The 18,233-nt window shown below is 37.6% G+C and overlaps 1 protein-coding gene across 10 annotated transcripts in view; it reads right to left on the bottom strand.

Annotated features, from left to right (window-relative positions):
- CLASP1 (cytoplasmic linker associated protein 1) overlaps positions 1 to 18,233 on the bottom strand; it is a 316,174-nt gene that overhangs the window by 53,094 nt on the left and 244,847 nt on the right. For 6 of the 10 annotated variants that reach the window (XM_077153515.1, XM_077153513.1, XM_077153517.1 and 3 more), the window contains 5 exons: positions 15,182 to 15,285; positions 12,494 to 12,517; positions 11,005 to 11,249; positions 8,386 to 8,449; positions 5,780 to 5,943 (listed from right to left, as the gene is read on the bottom strand). In XM_077153515.1, the coding sequence (XP_077009630.1) occupies positions 5,780 to 5,943; positions 8,386 to 8,449; positions 11,005 to 11,249; positions 12,494 to 12,517; positions 15,182 to 15,285 (601 nt within the window). Of the gene's footprint in view, positions 1 to 5,779; positions 5,944 to 6,135; positions 6,139 to 6,886; positions 6,956 to 8,385; positions 8,450 to 11,004; positions 11,250 to 12,493; positions 12,518 to 15,181; positions 15,286 to 18,233 lie in introns of all 10 variants that reach the window. The other 4 variants (XM_077153516.1, XM_077153519.1, XM_077153521.1 and 1 more) reach the window with 2 other exon arrangements.

Genomic DNA, 18,233 nt, shown 5'->3' with positions numbered 1-18,233 from the left:
AGGAGCCAAGAGAACTATCTGAACCCAGAAGTTGGGAGAGAAGAACAGCAGATGTTACCATGTGCTTTCCCATGTGACAGAGAAACCCAGAACATGATCAACCTTTCCTGAGAAAAGGTATCCTCTTGTTGGTGCCTTAATTTGGACATTTTCACAGCCTTAGAATTTTAACTTGCAAGTTAATAAATTCCCTTTATAAAACCCAATCCATTTCTGGTATACTGCATTCTGGCAGCATTAGCAAACCAAAACACTCCACATTCAGCTACAAAATGTATGCAGAAGCATGGGGCCTTGGAAGCTCCTTCTCCTGCTCCATTTCTCATAGCCAACATACACCCTCTAATCCAATGAAGTAGCCCTGAGGGCCTATTGGCCAGCACTCTCTCCATGAATGTGCTGCAATTAGTAGGGTTATTTTAAAATGGTATAATACAACCCAGGTTGTTAATAACCTAAATAAGATAAATAAGGTTGTGATCCACAGTGACAGGAGAGTTAATGCCATGAAAATACCTAGGACCATGAGTTTGAGTGATTACATTGTTCCTTTAGGCTCTCTTAGAAACTTTTCTCAATATATAAAACAAGAACAGAGATGCAGAGTCAAATCTATAAACTGGAGCAAATATTTACAGGATGGGTCTGAATATTAAATAATACAAGGCAAATACAAAGTACATGGTACCTACTAGGTATCAGTACTGCCATCATTGCAACGATTAATAAAACGTTAACTCAATAGCATGCTTTTCTCTCATATTTACTTGCACCCTGGAAGCTCTGAGAACCACGTTTGGAAGCAAGGCACCCCTCATAATTAATGGTGAGGATAATTTCTGGCTTCTCTAACACTGCAGTTAGGACTCAAGCGACTCATACTGACTGCAAATGAAAAACACAAAGTCAACAAACTACATGCAAAATGCTTTCCCCTTCTGCACCAAGAGATAGGTGGGGGATACACTTAAGAGACCGGTGTGTTTAACCCAGAAATATGTCACCTGCTAGACACAAGATCAAGTAAAAGAGACCAAGCAGATGCACAATCAGGCCTATGCCTGAGCAATAAATAACTCTCTGCTGTTGCTAAAATACCCGTTCAATAATCCCAGACTGATTCTAGATGAGCCGAAAGAGCCATACATCCCAGCTACCAAGAAAAAGTAGTGAATAATAAAAAGGCTTCAAGGAGTAGGACCAAATCTACTTAGATTAGGCTTTTTAAGAAAGAGGCAACCAGGAAAATGAACAGGAGGATAAAACCCTTTTCTTTAATCATCAAAATTTAAGGGCATACCCTTAATATTTCCATCTCCCTTTTAATTCTGAAATGAATCTTATCATTCATAAATTCATCTAAGCTGAGTGGCCAAATCTACCTCACTATTTATTTATTTATTTTACTTGGCCTTCACAGTGTTAGAAAGAAAAAAAATCTCAAAGTGTTGCCCAAATCTGCATTTTTGACTTTTCGCATAAAGTCTCACACCACTGGGCCCACATTCCAACATGGCCACAAACTGACCTCAGTTCTCTAGCCCACCGCCTAATCCTGCCCACATCTGCATCACTCATTTATATGTCAGCTAGGTCAGCCTAGCACTTGCGGTCAATTCCTGGCTAAACGTTTATAAATCTATCAGTATGTATGATGCATAGCAAACGTCCCCTAATACCACTGAGCTTAATAATCCAATGGGAATGGAGCTTGTAAAGCCTACTGCAAATGCAATATTGTTTAGAGTTCTCTAAAAAGCTGGAGGGAAATCTACTTGGAAAGAATTCTACAGCCATGAAAATTATACAGATCTATGAGGTCTGGGACCAAAGAAAATAGTTGGTTTGAAAGTGTAGAGGAAGGAACAAACATGGGCTTTGAAAATGAGGAAGCCTGGGTTCAAATTCTAGCTCTGGCTCATGATGTGCTTGAGCAAATGACAACCTCTTTGTGCCTCAGATTCCTCATTCTCATGCCGAAAACAAAAAAACAACCCTCACCTAGAACTGTAAACTGTTTAGTGACTAGCACACTGAGTTGCTCAGTAAAGGGAAGCTGTTAGTACCAACATTGTTATTAAAGAATGCATAGGATAAAGGACACACTGAATTGGAAACAAAGACCCTAGAGTTTTCTGGGCTGCTAATGTGGTTATGTTACTGAATGGGAAGAATGCTAGGTGGCAACCAAACGCCTGCGTTCTAGCCTATATTGTGCCATTTATGGACTGTGAGAAAATCAGTAAACCTCTCTGGGTCTCAATGTGCTCCTCCGTTAACTAGAAGGACAAACTATATGACTTCTAAGGTTTGTTCCAGTTGTGATACTTGTAGCCATGTCTAATTCAAGGGGTGAGAAAACTGGGGAAAAGAGGTTTCTTGAAATCCATCTGTAAGATTTGCCCTCAGAGATATCATTCCTACTTTTCAAAAGAGAAATACTAAGATTAAAAGGCATGCACATTTTTTTTGTAAAATGCCTGTCTTTATTGCAGATAAGGAGATAAGGTTCATTATTTCATATCTAAGTTTTTTAGGTATCTTGAGGTGATAATGGGTGATAAAAAGTAGAGCTAGTTAATTTACAAATTTCTAAATATCTTTATGTTAAATTAATAGAAAAAAGGGCAGGTCATGGTGGCTCAGTAGGCAGAGTTCTCACCTGCCATGCCAGAGACCTGGGTTTGATCCCAGTGCCTGCCCATGCAAAAACAAAAGATAATAATAATAAATTAAATTAAAAAATAATAGAAAAGAAACATGGTGTGTTTTGACATAAATTATTAAACCACCTCGGGGCACTATGCATCAGGACTTGTTCATTAGGTTGGCTGTAGGGGGAGAGGTATATGTGAATGTGTTCATATTTTCATTAAGATGCACCATTGTATGGGTGCAACTCTTGGTCATATCATAGGAAAATGTTGTCAAATAATTCAATGAAAACAAACCTTCTTACTAATATTTCAATATAGATCTGCTTGTGAATTCTCTTACATACATTATACTTATTGTATTCTTGCTTTGTTTCAATTTAAATTGAGCCTTAAGGGAATGCTGTGTATGTAACTCTGCCAATATCTACAGAGGCCTGTTGCCATTTCTGTCTTTTATGAAAGTTTTGTCCCCCAAAATGGCAGGAATACATTTTTACCCCCTGAGTTATCCTCTATTCTTGGTTATAACAGTACTCATGGCTTTGGAACTCTGAACTGGTAAATAGTGATGGAAAAGCATGATACATTCTGTGTGATCTCAACTACATAAAAATGCTGAGTTGTTGTATATACATAAAGGTCCTAGAAAGACAAACCGTAAACTGCTTGTGATTCCGGATGACTCCTGTGTTCTCTGCTTCTCATGTTTTCAGTTTTCTACATTGTACAATTAAAAGTTTGGGGGAAATATTATTTTAAAAAACTTAAAAAAAAAAGGGTACGTAAAACTCCACGGCAGTTAGCACATTATAATATTATGGCAGGTTGCCCCCTACTACACCGTAATTATAGTAGGGGCCAGAACTATGTTCCCAAGTCTTACTCCTGACATGTCTTCTCAGTTATAGCAGGTCCCTAAATGTGGAATTAATACAGGAACAAAAGAACAGGCAAATGAAAGACTCCAGATCACATGGGAAATCACCTGCAGGGCAATCACTAAAGCACGTAAGCTCTAACTAAGGTAGGCTCGTGGTTCTAACTGCCTAGAGGGCAGACATTCTAAAACTGGTCCCCGAAGACCTCCTGCCTCAAGCCCTGGGACTGTGGGCTATTATGAGTTAGTACAGCCATGAATGAATACGTTAGTCACCTGCAAAAGGGACTTCATGGTTACTGATCAGTCAATCTTAAAATAGGAAGATTTTCCTGAATAATTCAGGTGGGCCTAATTCAATTATATGAGAGCCTTAAGGTGGAGTTTTCTTTGGCTGGCAGCAGAAATCAGAGATACAAAGCTTGAGAAAGAAAGCAGGTGGCTCCAGGACCCAAGGGTAGTCCCCAGCTGAAGTCAGCCAGGAAAAGGGGGGGCATTGGACCTGTTACTGCAAAGAACTGGATTCTGGCAACGATTTGAATGAGCCTCTCAGAGCCTTCCCAGCCAGCTGTCACCTTGATTTCAGCCTGGTGAAACCCTGAGCATAAAGTCCAGTCAAGCCCACCTAGACTTGAGACCTACAGAACGCTGAGTTAATAAAGAGGTGTTTTTAAGCTGTTAGTTTATATACAGCAATATAAAACTATACAGCTACTCTGACTGACAGAGTATATAAAGTCAATACCTACTGAGTATTCAGATTGACCATTTCTATCTTTTCTATTTCTTTTTTTTTTACTACTCAACATTTATTTATTTTTATAAAAAAATGTTTAACACCGACATTTTTCAATTAATGAAACCATTCTCTTTCATAGACTACACATAGGTACTGAACAGTTTAGAAATGCAATGGCTAGCCGTAAAAAAATTAGCTTTGACTGTTGTATTCCCCACATATGTAATGTGTCTATACACATTGAAGAAAATTAAGTTGAAAAATTGAATTTCTCACTTTTTATATTTAGCACCTTTCCGCTCTTTATTAACAAAGACACAGAGGAAAGCTAAGAATGCAACCTGTGTTTTAAGAGGAATAAAAGAAAGGGCTATCCTTATCAGTACATCCAAGATGTCACAAGGTCAAGAAATAGCAAAGCCAGAGGTGGGAGACACACAGGCAACGCAAGCAAGGGGGCCAATGGTAGGCAGTGTGTGCTATTGTTAGCGAGTGAGCCTGAGAAGAAAGGAAAGGTAGGGCCACTTTCCTGTGCTCTCTTCTCCCCAACAGGAGAGGACAGGTCTATTCTGCCACCTGCAATGGGAGAAGAAACAATAGAGCAACAACTGGCAATCCTGGATTCCAATTCCTAGACTGTTGCAAGTGCAACTCATATCAAAGTCTCTGTCTCTTCACTGATAAAATGAAGCTCATCCTGACAGCCTGCTATCTTGAAAATCCTATGATATCTAGTAAGTGATCTGGAGTCATTCATTTTGTTGTTCTGTGAGAAATTCACAGATCTGACACATTTTCCTCCACTTCTACCAGTTTACAACCAAGGCATTACTTTTGCAAAGAACCTTCTGAAATCACCTAATTCCTAGTATTTGCAAGTTAGGACCTATAATTGCACAGATGACAGAGAAGAGGTTTCGAATAAGGCCAGTATATAGTGAGCTTTTCACACTTTTCTGAGTTCTGGCAGCTTTTCTTTTCTCCTAACAGCCGGAAGGAAGAGCTATAACTGCTATGAATGTGTTACCAGGCTCTGAGCAATGAACCATTCACATAGAGATTGTTCCTGGACCATCGGGAACCCTGCATCATACAGGGATACGTGACTACACATTATAACAATTCTTAGTGTGACCTACAAGAAGTTGAAGTGTTAAAGATACTCTGAAGTTTCAAATAATTCAAAATATAATTCAAAAATATAAAACACCATTTTTGAATGTTTTTTAAAAAAAGAGAAGATAATCCATTTAAAGAAGTTTTACATGTGCTTTTACATTTATTTTAGGCACTCAGAAAAATAACAACACCTCAATAAAAGAGATGGGTATTTCCTCACACAGACTGGTGTGAAATGTCAACAAACAGGTCAACAAGGAACTTGGGGACTAAGTAAGAGAGTAATACTCAAGTACGTGACAAAGACCATGTTAACAGGAAAGAGTGGCAAGAAACCATCTATGAGAGCCATGTAACATTAAAATGACCTGGCCCTTCAATGCTTACCTTGTTACATCCAGAGCCTTCTGAACTTTTGCTTGCACAGAGCCAAGTAAATCTGCTCCCATTTTCTTAAGTAATTGTGTGAGAAGAACAAAAAGCCAGTCTTGTAAGTCATCCTTATGAATTATTATAAAATCTACAAGAGTCTCCAGAAACATACTGAAAACCTAGAAAAGAAAAATGGTAAGCAGACATTTCACGTATTCATGATTTCCTTCAAAGTCTACAAAGTATTAACCATGCCCATACTGGCTTTCCCCGAACTTCATTAACTTAGGTTAGCAAACCCTGTTACCAGCAGCTCTCACAGAAGGCAAATTATTGCCAAAACAGATAAAGAAAAAAGGATTGGAACTTACTCTCTGTTGTGAATTCCACCGCAAAGCAGGCCATGCAACAAAACAAATTCAATGTTAGTTCACAGTGAATTAATAATATTTCCATGCAGTTTCCTAAAAGACCTGAAAATTCTACAAACTAATAAAAACTCTCCCCTGTCTCAATATAGGTCTTTAAAATTCAGTATAGAGAGGAATTAAGTTGACTGAAAAATATGAATTTAATCCTGGAGACTTTTCTTTCTTTCTTTCCTTTTTCTTTTAAAGACCTTTGAATTTCCTAATCCTATACTACTATTGTTTATTATCTAGCATTCAATGAGTACTATTATAAAATACGCAAAAAACCTACTCACTATTTTGTGTGTGTTTTTATTCATTTTAGGCAGCTATTTTGATGTATACTAATTTCAGATATTATAAAGTTATAAAAAGTTATGACTTAAAATAAAAGCTGTCGACAGTTCACGTATTCTCAAGCTACTGTGTGATTAACAATGCTATCTAAGGTGATGTAGAGCCCACAGTGGGATAACCTTGAACCAATTTTTGAGAGATAAGTAGCACTGCATTCCTCTCTGTTGCTAATGAGACTTACTCTACTGGGACAACCCACCAGAGCCCTACTCAGTTTCAGCAAAGCAACTGTTCGACACCAGGGGTCTCTCATGAGACAGCTTTAAAAAAAGTAAATGAGGCCCAGTTGTGGGATTCCTGGCTTAACTCACAGGCAGCTAGCAAATATTAACTAAACTGAGCCCTCCAAACTCACTGTACAAGAGCCTTCTGATGGAAACAAATTTCCTTCTTTTTCCTCATATTCTGGTTCTGAATCAGCAATCTAGAGGTGACAGGTAACAGAAATTCCATCAATGCCCAAAACCATCTAATATCCCTTATGCTGTAAATCTTACTAACCATATTATGCTTATGCTTTTAACCCACACTTGGAGTAAGTCTCGATAATCATATATCTTAGGACATCTATGTGGCCTTTAAACACAGCCTTTCTTGGATTTTATTAATATTGTTAATATTAACCTTGTGATGAAGGTCAGTTAACAGGAATTTTAAGGCATGCTTCAAGACTGATACTGAGCGAGGAGAGCTGCTGCCCAGGAAAAGGAGACCCTTGCACTCAGACCCCTAAGTGCACCCCAGAGCATATCAAATAGGAGGGTACACGTCCTGTGTTCTATTTCCCTAGCCCAGGGTGGGTAACCCAGGAAATGTCAGGTAGATGGATGTCTGGAATTTCAAGGTCAATTCCTATAAGGAAGAAAGGACAGGAAAGGAAGGAAGATCACACTAACTAACTGGACTCTCTGGCCATCATGGGTTTCTTTCTTACAGCTTGATCAGGACTAAGATATTTTTACTAGAAAAATTGTAGTAGAAGATAGCTACTTCTGCATAGCAAGCATTTAAGATCGCTTAGGTCATTTTAAGGTCTATAAATTTTTGCACTTTATCTTCTGTCCTATAGCCACACTTTAACTTTCTTCATATCCTAATACTCCTGTTTTCTTTTTCTAAAAGTATCTATCAGCCTCTCAGGGCTTAAACAACAGTATATATTTAAAATCTAGATTTTGGTAAAGGGTCCCTTTCTCAACACCACTTTTGGACAAGCCTTACCCCATATCCATGGGTGTTTTGTCCTAGCAGGGATTCCCATACCAAAAAAGCCATCCTCAGGCTCAACGCAACCCTTGGCCCCAAGGAGATGTGGGCACCAGTTAGGTGACCACCTATTTTAGATCCAGAAAGTTGTTGTATCAGCAAAATTATATCTGGAGAAATAATTTCGTGCTTCAATGCGTCTATTACACAAATCTTTCATTTTTCTATCCTGCTCTTTGTAGACAAATTCTACAAAGGTTGCAAAAAAGTAACAATACTTGATTATTTCCTTCATTACCTATCATAAAAAAATGTACTATATTATAATACAGTCTTATATTCTAGTACCTAGTGTATTGTTTGGGTAATAGGAGACACTATTTGCTGAATGAATTAAAGACTACATCTGATTCTCTCCAAGCTAACGCTTCCTTGAACCACACCTTATTTAGTTTGAAGTTTTATGGATGTTTGAAGTTACCAAGAATTCCATTTTTACAAAATACAACAGACACTGTTGTTGAAATTGGTGTTACCTTTTAAGGTTTGACCTGCACTACAGGGAATTGTTGCAATCTTCGGGGAGTGTATTATACAGCTCATATAAGTCATGCAGATGAGAAGGTAAGGCATGGTCCCCAGATTTACCTTGCTATGAGGGTCTGCAAACATCCGGGTGAAGATCTCACACAATCTTTTCAATTCTACTCGACTAGAGGAAATAAATAGAAATGTATGAATTTAAAACGTAACAAGAGTACACTGCAATTAGCCACAGCTATGGTCTTTGAAATCCTTTTGTTTCACTCAACTACATAAGCTTTACATAATTTATATTCACAAAAACTTTTTTTTTTAACATGTGCAGGCACTGGTAATCAAACCTAGGTCTCTGGCATCATAGGTGAGAATTCTGCCACTGAGCCACCATCGTACCACTCTTTTGTGCCCAAAACTTTTTAAATAAATGAATTATCTTATTTAATTCATGATAAAATTAAACAGGACTATAAAACCATGATGGTTTTGCCTTCATTTGAAGAAGCAGAAACTTCTACTCGGTGGCAAAGCCATGAGCCAAATCCCTTTCATTTCATCCCAATTCTGTTTTCCACCTGCCACAGTTGAAAGGCAATGGGATGAACCAGAAAACACTTAGGTTTTTAGGGTCAGAAAGACCTGGGTTTAATCTCAATTCTGCTATGGACAAGTCCTTTGATATTTTTAAGCCTCAGTTTCCAGGTTGGACAAATAGGATGTGGCTACTGAGAGGACTGAAGAAGATAACGTATAGTACTTACAACTGTGCTGAGAGCACACTAACACTCATTTCATGCTAGTTCCTTTGGCCTTTCCTTATTCTTAGCTGTTTACCTGAGCCCCATTTTTACTTCGAGCCTTGATATAAGTATCATCATACCTGCGTGATCTCACTGCAGGCTGATCTGATGGCTAGCCCAATGATCCTTCAATACTGCTAGCAACTCAGTTACTCCTGGTTCTGCAGCAGCTAAGAGGGGCTTCCATCAATGACTGTAAGCTTATTTGGTCTCATAAATTTACCTTAAGAAAAATTACAAAGGACACAAAATACTCTATTTCATAGATTCTAAGCTACCCACTTTTTCACATCTCCGTAACTGAGATTCCATCTTACAACATGACATTTTAGTATTGTCATGATTTAATTAGGAGCATTTCTTCTTAAAGGGATATAAAATAATGGTATATCAATCAATAGTGCCACAGATTTGATGAGATACGGTAGAAACACGTATTTTTTGGTACATGTAATACATGCCTATTTTAGGAAACTTTTTAATGTTTTTGTATTATGAAATTCCAAAACAAAAAAGAAAGCAAAAGCAGTAATTCTAGAGATAATACTGCTATTACTCTGAGGTACTTCATTTTATTGTCTCTTTGCTATGCACATTTATAAGGAGTGTGTGTGTGTGTGTGTGTATACACACGTGAATTTTTAAAAAGATGTATATCACCTTTTTCATTGAACATTACTTTAAATATACTCCCACAGAAGTAAATTTTATTCACTGTGATTAAGAAGGAATTCTGGAGTTAGAATGCCTGTGTCAGAATCCACTCTCCACTACTTATCAGGAGGTTTAACCTAGGGAAGGTTATTTAACATTTCTGTGTCTCAATGTCCTCATCTGTAAAGTGGGAATTATAATGGAACTGACCTTATAGAACTGTTTTAAGGATTAGCTAAATAAATACCTGATAATACACTTAGAAAAGTGCTTAGCAATCATCCTATTACATACTGAGGTCATTTCCAAATTTTTACTATGACAAAAATGTGCTAATAAACATCTTTATACGCTTTTATTCTACAAGCAGAATTACTACGCCAAAGGTACAAACACTTCAAGAAATCTTAAATAACAAGCTGTCTGAATTATGTAACTGTACCCCTACAACCATTTCTAGAGGACAGTCAGGCTCCCTTTAAGAATGGGATGGTCTGAGTCAGCTGTGCTTTCAAAAATCAAGCCAGAAAACTGACTGCTCCACTGGACAAAGGTGCACAGGAGTTATGGAGTTTAGACTCAAACTAAGTTACTTTTTCTAAAGAAATGTCAATAGCTAAGGGGTCTTCTACACTTACATTTTCCAATCATAATTCTGGTTTGATCAATAGCTGTGACTTAGCTATGTAAGAGAAAATGTGTTTCCTAATTAATCAATTGTTATTATGAAAATCTGTGCATATAGGGAAAACAGCCTCTCCACCCCAATGGACACCTGAGAATCTGCTCAGCAGGCTCTATATCCTATTAGTCTGCTAACAACTTTCTAACAACCCCTGCTGACTCCATAAAGGTCCTCCTAAAAGTAAAACCAAGAGGCTCAGGTTTCTTCTGCCTCTAATCAAACCTTTACATGGAGACTGCAAACATTTCAAACAGGACCCAATGTGGAATGATTTGTACTAACTTGCACAGTTGCTCACTGATTTTTTTTTAAATCTGAATTGCATCTGTAACAAAATATCTCAAATAACACCACTTATTTGACACATGTGAGCCATAAGGGACCCAAATGTTTCAGAAAACCTAATAAACTATAATGAATCCTGCTAAGCCTCTGGATGGCAAGGACTGTGTCTTCAATATCTACGGTGCCAGCCCCAGTGCCTGAAGCTTTGTGTGGACCCCATGGGTGACAGGGACTCAGACTGAGCCCTGCAGGAGATGACATGAAACGCAAGCTCTGTTTACACTCTCTGCTCCCTGCCCTGACCTCAGTGTTCTCTGGCTCTTCAATAGGTTCTGCAGGCCCAGCAGCCCCTCCTTCCTCTCCGACCAGTTTGAGCTGGCACAGTGGTTGAGCACTTCCGCCACATCTTCCGTCTGCCGCAGGTAATGGGGAACGCCGCCATTCCTGGAGCCATAGGAGCGCTCTGAACAGACGCTGGAGGCATCACTATTGGCATCGTCATCAGAGTACATCCCGTAGGGCTCATATCGCCTCCTCACAGGCTTTTTCTGCCAGGACCAGTGAGGGGAGCGAGGGAAAAATGGAAAGGTAGAATCAGTTTATGTGAGTCAGACCAAACAAAAGCAATAGCAACCAAGCTTTAAATATAAGAAGACACACACACACACACACACACACACACTTGTGCTCACAGTCAGGGTCTTTCCATGGTAAGCTAAGACAGGGCAGCGATCATCAGGAGGGGAGAAGAGGATACCTCTCATGGGGGCATGGGCTTGACAGAGAGACAGACTTAGGTTATTGTCATCAATCACTGGCTGTGTGACTTCAGAAAACCTCTTAATTATTCTGCTTCAGTTTCACCCTATTTAAGATGCTGGTAACTACACCCATTTCATAGGCTTGTGGTGAGGATTAAACAGAATATGTTTAATAACCCAGCTGAGCTCAGATACATCATAAGGTGTGCAGCCACCAGCCCCCAACCAAAAGCCATAGATCTTGGGTACAGGCTACTTGTTTGAATACTGTGCTTCTTTAAGTAAAGACTAAAATTTAAAGGTCAGAGGCAGAAATATCCTATGTAAAATGATTCTTAAATTAGCTGAGCCACTTTTAGTAAGAAAGACTTACTTAAAGTTTTGTAACACAAATAATCCACATTGCCTGCTTCAGTCATTTCTCTTACCCTGAATATAAAACTGTATGTTAAACCCATAAATAAAAGGGCAACAGCCATATAAAACTAATAAAATACAATTTCTCTAAAGGCAAACAATAATCATTGGCTTAAACGGTTCAAATACAATTCTCTAAGAATATGGCTTACATGTACATCCCAACTTGCTCCAAGAATTCTGCCTTATACTTACTGTCCCAGCATAATTATTAATAGCACCCCCTTTCACCAACAAAAATAACCTTATTTAGATAATAAGTTATATGATTATTCTACTTATTAATAAGCTAGATTCCTAATGAGAAAAATGTCAAATAAACTCATTCACGAATTAATAACAATGGGAGAACAGGTACAAATTAGGTTAACAAATATAATAAAACATTAACAGAAGCAGCAGAGTTTGACATTCAAAATAAATACTATCACAAATGTATGTGAAATGTGATTGATTCCATCCCTAACAAAAGCATCACTAGGATTCAACAAAGTCATAATTCAGACCAGGATTTCTATACTACATTTTCTTGCTGTTGTTTTCACTAGCCCCTAAAGGAAATATACTTGCAACAGAAAAATAAAGTTGTAAAATAAAAGTTAAAGCACTGGTACCTTGCTCCTGGAGTCTCCTAACAGCTGTAGGCAGGAAAATATTGAAGGATGGGGAAAAAGCATAGAGAATTATGTCAGAAGCATATGTGGGGAATGTTCTTGCAACAAAAGTGTATAGCAAAACATATCTTAGCAAACTAAAAATATAGGTTAGCAAGCATTTTATATCAAGCGAATAATAATAAAAATGCTTTCAAAATGGCATTTCCTAACCTTCCTATCACCTCTTATGAGACCTTTCAATACTTGCTGTAATTCTTGGCTAAAATCTTCCCCATACCAGCCAAGCATAGTTCTACACACAAGGTCACTGTTAAATCTACTATCTAGTCCGATGGTACATTCTGTCTGCCCCAGGAGGCCCCGTTCTTTGAGGCAAGGATTCTGTACCATTCCTGTGCTTTCTCTCCTCTTCAAGCTAGTCTCTCTGAGGGACCAGGCAGTTTGGTCAAAAAAAAAAAAAAGCAATAATGGCAGCTGATTTACAGCACCAGTGCAAAGGGAGTCAGAGCTCAAAAAAAAAATCCAAGTCGAGTCAAGCCCAAGCTCAAATTCTCAAGACCCATTCTGCCTCTTAGAACTTTGCACACAGTCCCTTATGCAGTTCTTTAAAGAACTAAGAGACTCCCCACCCTAAATGGAAGTCCCATTTAACCAAGAGTTTACAGCTTGGGCCATTTCCAACCCCTATGACCTTTACTTCCTAGGGTCTCTGAATAATTAAGAAACAGATTCCAAATGTTGCAACTTGTATGGTGAAAGAGCTGCCCAGAATTCTGTTCCAGCTCTTGACTTTTAAGTTAAAGCCATAGATACAGCAATTACCGTCAACTCCAAGACCCACCAGAAAATAATCCTTCTTCATATGGGGCTGATGAATAGAACTGGCTAGGCAGTCCTTGCTTGCAAAAAGAGCATCGTGAGACCAGCAAACTGCTTGCTCACAGATGCTTGTCTAAGAAACCTGACTGAGCAAGAACAAATGAGACAGTAATAGGAAGGGATCAAAGTTAGAACTGCTGGGATCATGGACAATAAAATTTGGATCAGATGAAACATGGCTGGACTAAGAACTTCAGGATCTGAAAGCAGGATATAATGTACTATTTTCTTATAAGGGAATAAATCTTAAAACAGCAAAGACAAGGCCAGAGATCAGACAATTCTAAAGAATATCTATTTCAAATGCTAAGCACATAAACCGGAATATGCAAGAGGCTATTACTACTAGCTGAAATGTATTTTTAGAAAGCAATCTGACTAAAAGCTGACTTGACCAAGGAGCTCTTTATTATAACCACAAATTAAAGGACTACTGACCACTTTATATTGTTTTTTTAGAATTATTTTAATTCCACTGGTGTTTCACATAACTCAAAAGAGGCGACCCTGAAACTCAGGAAAAATGTTCTTAAATGGTATCTTAGGGCCCTATTTTTTTAAACAAAAACAAAAACATGTGGACCAACTAGTGAGGTAATGAAATAAATGGAAAATTTTCAAACAGCAAACTGTTACTTACTATTAAAATATGTTTAGGCTATGCCATCAGTCTATAAAGAGTAAAAAGGAAGCAATAGAATGGAAAAAAGGAAATGCAAAACAAACAAAAAACATGGATAAAATGAAAAACAAGAAGCCCAATGTCCTCAAAACTTTCTTGATTCTGAAGCAAAGACATAAGAAGTATTTGGTATTAGTATTTTCTGTAAGGCCAATTTTCAGTTATGTGCAGAGGTGAAAGTTTAAGAAGAAGGGGATCATATAAAATTTAGGCCTAAGAGTCACCCCCAAGAGAGCCTCTTTTGTGCTCAGATGTGGCCCCTCTCTCCAGCCAACACAACGAGCAGTCTCACCACCCTACCCCTCTCTACGTGGGACATGATACCCAGGGGTGTGGACCTTCCTGGCAACGTGGGACAGAGATCTTGGAATGAACGGAGACTTAGCATCAAGGGATTGAGAAAACCTTCTCGACCAAAAGGGGGAAGAGGGAAATGAGACAAAGCATCAATGGCTGAGAAATTCCAAACAGAGTTGAGAGGTTATCCTGGAGGTTACTCTTATGCATCAAGTAGATATCATCTTGTTATTCAAGATGTTATGGAGAGGCTAGAGGGAACTGCCTGAAAATGTAGAGCTGTGTTCCAGTAGATATGTTTCTTGAGGATGATTGAATAATGACCCAGCTGTCAAATGTGACTGTGTGATTGTGAAAACCTTGTGTCTGATGCTCCTTTTATCTACCTTGTCAACAAAGGAGTAGAACATATGGAATAAAAATAAATAATAGGGGGAACATATGCTAAAATAAATTTAGTTTAAATGCTAGTGATCAATGACAGCGAGGGGTAAGGGGTATGGTATGTACAACTTTTTTTCTCTGTTATCATTTCATTTCTTTTTCTGTTATCTTTTTATTTCTTTTTCTAAATCGATGCAAATGTTCTAATGCAACTAAGTGAGGATATTGTGAATTACTGATTATGTATGTTACTTTATTTTTTCAATAATAAATAAAAAAAAAAAGAAGGGGATCAGATCATAAAAGAAATTTATCCAGCATTTACACAATTTTATAGTGTCAAGGATGACTCAGTGACCCAATTTGGGGGCACTTTCCTGTTGGAACACAGAACAAAGCGCTTGAGTCATTCAGAGATATTCAGCATACATGGTGCCTCTTACCAATGCATCCGCTACAGCAGCCTCGAGATCTGTGCTTGTGCTCAAAACTCGCATGGCATTCACGGAACCAGGCATTCTTCCTGGCTGGCCAAGCCCAAATCGGTCTATTCAAAAAATAAGAGAGAAAGATAGGTCACTTTGATTCAAAGTTGTCCAAGTCTCTGCAAGGGCTATGCCTCTTCCCACCAACTAGTCAGAGGCATTGAGAAACCTCTTAGCAATTCTAACTATGCTTGCTTCCTGGTGGCCAGGCTGTTCACATTTAATGCTATCATGCCACAAAGCCTCCTTCCTGTCAAGATAATCTGCTATCGAAAATGTTTGAGACAAGGGAGAATGAAACTTAACTATAGAAGGAAGGGGGCTATGATTGGAATCTTTCATCTATTTAGCTTCCCCTCTAGAGGCAAGGAGTCCTGATGTTTGGTTAAACTAATTAGAAACCTTCATGGATTGACAAGTAAGTGCTAATGCAATGTGTAATAAAAAGCTAAAATTTGAAACAAATATATTAAATTGATCTCTGTGCAAATTTTCATTAGCGTCACTACAGTTTAACTGATATTAAGTTCAATTAATTTTAGATATTTGTTCACGATGATGCCTCTGGGTCACCAACAAATATTATTTAAAAATCAGCTTATTAAAATTCTTTCATTATCACCACAAAAATCCATCATCTTTACTGTTAAAACACTCAGTATAAATTTCACCTGAAGATTTCAAAAGATTTATAAACAAGTATTTTTATATATGTAAACAAAATGGAAAGAATACAAAAAATTTACAACAAATTTTAGCAGCTCAAATAACTACTCTAAGTTTCTTAATGGTCATGGAAAATGAAGACTAACTTTTTAAAGACCCATTAAGTCAGGTGACCGACCAGCCTTGCTTAAGAAAGTGCTGGAGATAATAGGAGATAGTGTGAAATTGTACTTTATATAAGTACGCCACACTACCTATAGGCGAAAATTTTCATATTTAATATTCTAATGCATAAAAAACTTTAGAAGAAAAATGTTAATATTAAAAATGTTTTCTCCATGTTAGTAAGCAAGGCACTGTTTGGAGAAGGAAAATCTCTGTATTGGTCATATTCTAGTCATAAAGCATTTAAAATAAATGGGAACTAATATCTGTTTTACATGAATTAATCTTTCCTACAAAATATGTTTAAAGTTTTAGATATGTAACATAAATCACCTACAAAATTTTTAAATTGAAGTGTTCCTTAGCTTTTTAAAAAAATATCAGTTTCAAAACATTACAGCTCCCAACATCACAAAAAGGAAAAAAGTCTGAAATATACCTAGTCAAAAGTTACACAGTCATGACATTTTATAAAGAAACAAAAATTGTATGCTGTACTATCCCCTTTTTTAATGCACTTGCTCATATTAAATGTCATATTGTGATGTTTAAAAGTTGATTTACTGTGCCACATAAACCAAAAAAGACCACACAAGCAATTATACATATATATACATTTATCAGCTGAAATATGAACCAAAACTGTAAATTTGGGACTTATTATGCACATATGACATAGTTTTATAATTGATCTTTGCTCAAATCTTTTTCTTTCATTAAAAAAGGGTAGATAGTAGGGGATTTATGAGAAACAGAACAAAAGTCAGTTATAAGCCATTTAAAAATCACCCAGCATAAATAAAACTGAGTCTTAAAAAAAAAAAAAAGGAAAAAATAAGTATCATGCTAGCAATTCTTACTCCAGGGATAATACTGATTTTTCAGACACAAATTAACACTGTAAGAACAATGCAATTATTCTGTGCTTCCCAGATGCACACAGTTTTGCCATACACAGAAACTGCAGATGATCTAATATTTATGACAGATCATTTGAATTTTTTTAATTGTAGGGGGAATACTGGTCTGGATCTTAAAGTTATAAGCCTTTTGTTTTCATTAGACCAATATCTGCCCTTGATTTTCATTGCTCTGAGATGATCACGAAGTTCAATTTTCTAAGAAATGGATACATAAGACTGCCCTCAGTCTGGCCCACACTCTTCGGGTAACACATTTGGATCAGCATCTACATAACTAAAATGCATAGCTGGCATCATTTAGAAGAAGAATAGAGAGCTGTCTGATTCAGTAAACTAAGTGTCACAGTTATGGCCCTCAGTTGTCAGCAAATTACTGATAGAGTATGGTCTTACTCAACTGAGAAAACTGTAATCATTAGGGAATGTTAGCACAACAAAATGATGTCAGTTCAGTAAGGCAAGTGGATGCACTAATTTTAGGCTCATTTTTGGTCCCTAAGGCTACCCAGTGGATTTTTGGTATTGCTGGATAGAACTGACATGGAAGGTTTGGAGTCGGCAGACTGCTAAGAATTAATCTACCTATGGCGTGACTTGACTGGGTGAATTCTGATCTTATCTTTCTATAAAATGTTTTAGGACAATCCATATATTTTTATAATATGAAATTACAGATGCTATCATTTGGAACATATGGTAACTAAATGGAATCTCAAAATAACCCAAACTTGACACTAATACCTAATATTAAAAATTCACACTTTATTGGGGATGAAGACTTTGATTTTCAAGGTGAAACACTGTTGGAGGATATCCATACCCCATTTCCCCACAGGGATCCTATATGACATCTAGGTTTGGGTGTTGCTTTCCCAGGATGGGGGTGGGGGTAAAGGGTTGCTTCCCGCTTTGTTTTGTTTTTAACATAAATATGAACACTGGAGAAGTAATGTCAAACAGGCTATAAAGCATCTACAGCCTAGTAACAAGACTATAAACATTCAACAACTTAAAAAATAAAAGCACATTGGGGCAAAAAAAGAAAAAAAAATGAGGTGCATACATGCCAAGTGCTAGCCGACACTGATGGAAACAGATGCTAAAATGGGTGAGAACTAGAACATGTGAAGAAGCCGAGTCATGCAGTTAGCACTTGTTCACCTGACTGCCCAACAGATTCAGCAGTGGAGAGAGCACTAGTGGACCTGGAATGACGTCGAGAGGCTGCAGGTAAAAGGAATGGCAACACCCACAGG

The sequence above is a fragment of the Tamandua tetradactyla genome, chromosome 3, assembly GCF_023851605.1.
Source record: "Tamandua tetradactyla isolate mTamTet1 chromosome 3, mTamTet1.pri, whole genome shotgun sequence".
In the NCBI taxonomy this organism is placed as follows: Eukaryota; Metazoa; Chordata; class Mammalia; order Pilosa; family Myrmecophagidae; genus Tamandua; species Tamandua tetradactyla.
Note: the sequence above shows the minus strand (reverse complement) of the source record. Positions and strands in the feature narration are given on the sequence as shown.